Source organism: Nelumbo lutea, chromosome 4 (genome assembly GCF_056320005.1).
Source record: "Nelumbo lutea isolate HS-2025 chromosome 4, American lotus-T2T, whole genome shotgun sequence".
Lineage (NCBI taxonomy): Eukaryota > Viridiplantae > Streptophyta > Magnoliopsida > Proteales > Nelumbonaceae > Nelumbo > Nelumbo lutea.
Genome location: NC_142687.1, coordinates 32,449,700 through 32,454,678, shown reverse-complemented (window position 1 = coordinate 32,454,678; position 4,979 = coordinate 32,449,700). Strand labels below are relative to the sequence as shown.

The 4,979-nt window shown below is 35.8% G+C and overlaps 1 protein-coding gene across 1 annotated transcript; it reads left to right on the top strand.

Moving 5' to 3' along the window:
* Positions 1–944: 944 nt before the first annotated feature.
* On the top strand, positions 945–3,204 carry LOC148855042 (acetylajmalan esterase-like). Its single transcript, XM_088982265.1, has 5 exons — positions 945–1,215; positions 1,817–2,029; positions 2,152–2,300; positions 2,440–2,713; positions 2,831–3,204. The coding sequence occupies exons 1-5, from the start codon at positions 945–947 to the stop codon at positions 3,046–3,048; spliced, it is 1,125 nt and encodes a 374-aa protein (XP_088838391.1). The 3' UTR covers positions 3,049–3,204.
* Positions 3,205–4,979: the final 1,775 nt, after the last annotated feature.

Below are 4,979 nucleotides of genomic sequence, written 5' to 3'. Positions count from 1 at the left end.
TTTATATTATTTATTTTTTTATAAAAAAACATCTATATATATATGATGAAAATAGTTAAAAATTATTTGTATTTTTTCTTTTTTTTTCTTACTTTTAATAAATCATTCTTAACAGATTCAGATTCAATCAATGTTTCTAAGATCCGATTGGATATTTGCATCAGATTGGACCTAAGATTATAGTATCATAACAGATTTGGATCTACCTAAAATTAGAGAGAATGACGGTTCAGTCCAGGGTCAGACTCTTAGCCCCAAAGTACAGTTGGGGTAGGTGCCGGGTGTGAATTGATGCCAATTCACGGTGTATAAAGTGGGGGGTATTTGACATTTTGAATGTCCATACTTTTCCCGTATTCTGAAATATATTTTTAGGCGTTTCTTGTTTCCTGTTTTGTTTGGGAGCACGTTAACGTAAAATCCTTTAGGGTTGATTTTTACTTAAGTTAAATAACTAAGGTTGATTTTGATTTCTAATTAACAACTTTCTAATTTCAGAAAGCAAAACGGTTGACCCAAAAAAAAAATGCACACCACCACCTTATGTATAAATTCAACTAAACTTTATTTGAAAAATTTTCTGACTTTTTTTGGTAAATAATCCTTTTAGTTTTTCTGATTGGGAGGATTAGCCACGTTTTTGAACAAAAACACTCCAGAGTCCTAACGGTTATAACCCAACCCATGTTTTTTATCCTTGTCGTAATACAACTACTGGTACAAGTAGGATTGGAATCCATTCTTGTTTTGACTCATAACAAATTCGGTTTCCTACTACAACTAGAAATAACGTAACACTACGTTGTTCTTTCTCTTCATCTATAAATTAATAGAGCCTCTTACTTACGTACCATTACTCTCGCTTACGATCATCAATAGTTGTGCTGTTCTGTTTATTAAGTTCTTTTCTTCTTCTTCATCATCTTCTTCTTCTTCTTCCCACAATGGCCATCAACAAGAAGTCGATGCTGTCTCTGGCCCTGATATTTATTATTAGTTGTTTTCTTCTTCCACTTGCTGTTTCTGCTCACCCAAAGGTTTGCTCCTTTGATGAAATATATCAACTGGGAGACTCTATATCAGATACTGGTAATCTGATCCGTGAATCTCCAATCGGGACTTCTTCTGCATTCGCTAGGCTTCCTTACGGTGAAACTTTCTTCGGAAAGCCTACTGGTCGTTGCTCTAATGGCCTTCTTATGGTTGACTTCTTCGGTAATTATTCTTTATATCTAAAATTCTCTTTTTATGCCTTCTCAAGGATTAATGCAGCATCCATCAGGAGTAGTTGGCTACCATCTTATATTTTCTTTTTAATTAGTTCTTCATTCGCATCTTTCTTGGTAGTTGATCACAAGTAGTTGGTTCTCTGCTTTCATTAACTTCTTTTGGATTTAACCGATGTAGATTTTTAATTCTTTATTATTATGATTTCTTTGATATTGGGCTCTTTTTATTATTTATTTCCTTCTTAGTTTCTGTTTTGCTCTGTTTTGCTTCACGAATCACGAGAGGATATATAATAATCTGGACCCAGCTTGTATAAGTTTGCTTTAGAACAGGATTGCTAAGGGTGTAAGCTGGGTCAATTGGGTCAGACCCGATTCAGATTGTATGTGGTCCGGACAACTGGACTGGTCCTTTTCTGTTTATGATCTCCACGTCAGTTTTTTTATTATATTGTTCATTGTACTTTACAATAATCTCTCTCTCTCTCTCTCTCTGAAAAAGAAAGAGTTTCCATTGTTCATGACAATCATCAGCAATCCATTAAAGTTCTAATTCTATATCTATTTCTTCTTTGTATGTATTGCAGCTTCGGCCCTCCATCTCCCTTTTCTTAACCCTTACTTGGCAAGGGATGCCGACTTCAGTCATGGTGTGAACTTTGCAGTGGCTGGGTCTACAGCACTTGACACATCCTTCCTTGCAAAAAACAAAATTGTACCTCCAGTCACCAACAGTTCTCTCTCAGTCCAATTTGGTTGGTTCAAAGACCATCTAAGATCCATCTGCTACACCAATACGGGTAAGTCACATTGAACGCTTGATTTAAATTTGCTCAATTATACCACAGTTACAGTTCTAATTAAGAAGATTACTCTTTAGTTTCAGTTGTTGAATTGCCTATTTTCTTTGATCTTTGTTTAGAGTGTGCCCACAAGCTCAAAAAGGCCTTATTTCTAGTGGGAGAGATTGGAGGGAATGACTATAACTATGCATTCTTTCAAGGAAAAACCATAGGAGAGATTCAGAGTTATGTGCCTTATATCGTCCAGAAAATCAAGGATGCTGCTAGAGTAAGTCTCTTGTCTACCTCCTCAACATTACCATTTTATATTTCCAAGCAAAGGTTCTTTAATTTGTAATCTTGATTGATTAGTTTTTACTTAGTTGAAATATTATTGCTCAAGCTTTATCGTCTCATGTTGTGTGCAGAAAGTGATAGATCTTGGTGCACGAACAGTGATCGTTCCAGGCAATTTCCCAATAGGATGCATGCCAATTTATCTCACAGCTTTTAGAAGTGATGACCCAGCTGCTTATGATGAACTCAAGTGCCTGAAAGGCTTGAATAACTTGGCAATGTTTCACAATGATAACCTCCAAAGAGCACTGAAACAGCTGAGGAAGGAATACCCTGATGTCGCTATCGTATATGCTGACTACTACACTGCCCTTCAATGGGTACTGAGCCATGCTCCTTCTCTTGGTAAGTTTGCTTTCATCTTCTATGGCCAAATAATCATTTTGTAGCTTCATAGGAAAATTAAAAATCAATTATCAATCCCTTTTTCCTCATTCCATATATCTTTATCTCGGAGTATAGGATTTGAAGAGAAATCTCTACAGAAAGCCTGTTGTGGAACTGGAGGTGACTACAACTTTGATCTGACTAAGATGTGTGGAGCTCCCGGGGTTCCAGTTTGTCCTGACCCAGAAACACACGTGAGTTGGGATGGTATTCATTTGACAGAGAAAGCTTACAAGTACATGGCAGATTTCCTTATGCACAGCATAATGCCAGAAATCCAGTGTGTTATTTGAATCTGTTTTGGTGCAAGAGTCACTAAGCTTGATTACAAAGAGATTACTAATTCAATTGTTTGGTTCCTCAGTTTGGGGATAGTGTTTTATCCTTCTTGCTTTCCTTATTTTTTTCTCTCTTTTTCCAATCTTGTAAGGTAGCCATTAAACTTTTATTTTGACCGGTGAATTTAATCTGTATTTGACATCAAAGTTTAGGTTTTGCATTATATTGGATTACCAATGCTAGTCATTAATCCATTATATGGGTATGGTTTATTCTGTTTACATTTTAAACCGTTGGTCCCAGTCCTGCTGGTTTTTAAAAGCACTGGTGGTAATATATACTAAACTCTTGGCTCACAGACTTGCGCATGGTAATTGTGAGTTGTGACACTAAATCAGAGACTGCAACTTTTGATGTCAAGAAATCACCCGTTCAGTGGCAAATCCAAATTCAAACATTTTAAAAGAGTTATTAATCGTTAGCCTACTCCAACATCGAAAAATCTAGCGCTAATGGAGATTTGATTGGTTGTTCCCACCACCTTAAGGGAATTTTTCCAGTCTTGTAACATAAAGATAAGAGATCTTTACTTCCTAGGAATATTTCAAATTTTAGTAGCAAGCTTCAGCCCTGACAGAGCCCTTTATTTGGTTGGTCTTTATGATAGTTTGCACAGATTGCTTGAACAACCTGGTTATTGTGACTGGTAGCATTTTTGGAAGAGGTGCTAAAAAGCAATGTTTTAAGTGGTCAATGACCACTCGTTGCAGAAACTTCCATTTCAGAATTAAATTTGTTGATACTTTGATAGGAAACCATACAGTAACAGTGGCTTACATTAAAGAAAGAAAAAGAAAAAGAAAAAAATGTGCCTTCTTCTGACCGTAAGCAATGACTACAAAATAAAATGTAGTACACAGAAAACTGGCATGCTTAAACAAAACAGAATTGATCAAGAAAGACATGCGGCAGTTCGAGCTAAATATCCATTATAAGAAGGTACAACAGAAGAGATAATTTGATTTATTGCATTTATTTGGAGCGGCTTTGGGTCTACCCCAGCCTTGTGAGCTGCAATGACACCCACAGCTTTCCAAATGTTTGAGACTTTGGCCTGCAGATGATATTCTCCATTCTTTCATATACCCAAATGCTTAGATTGCCAAATATAAGGAAGAAAATAGTTTATCACAATAGAAATGCAAGCAAAGGATGTTATACATACCTCTTTTAAACGAAGTTTATCTGGTGTATCATCAAGAACTGTTTGGTCTCCTCAACAGCAAATACCTGAAGCTGTAACATAATTGATTCAACTCTTTCATGTTATCAGACCATAGATGCAATGTAGATTTTCACAGTAGGATAAATGCAAGGCTTGGATCAAATGAATGAAAACATTTTCCTTTTCTATGAAGAAAGAAAAGATTTAGATTTGTCTTTCATTACTCAGTTCAGTCAGACATTTCACGAACCACAGAAAGAGGAAAAAGCCAGAGCACCATCCCCACCACAAGCATCAACAAGAAGAATTACACTATCAGCATCATATTTAGAGTGATTAAATTTTTCTTATCAGGGAAACAAGAGAAATCCATTTAGGGATTACCATTCTCTATTTAAAAAAAAAAATTTGCCTAAAACACATCCTTGTTAGTCTGGTTTTTCATTAACATGTACTTGTGTAGCTTTGAAGTGTGTCACTATCCAAGGTATCAAATTATTTAGTTTTATTGGCATCCCTAAAGATTATGCATGCCACAAGACCTGGTTGCCAAAAAGAGAAAATTACCATATCCAATTAAATTCCAGCTCCATATGGAGCTCTTCAACTTAAATTAACTTCTTTTAAGAAATATTTAATGACAGGTGACTATTTTAGGCTCAGAGAAGTTATCTAAAATCACATGATACGGTGTCACTGCTCAAGGAATTAAATCATGGG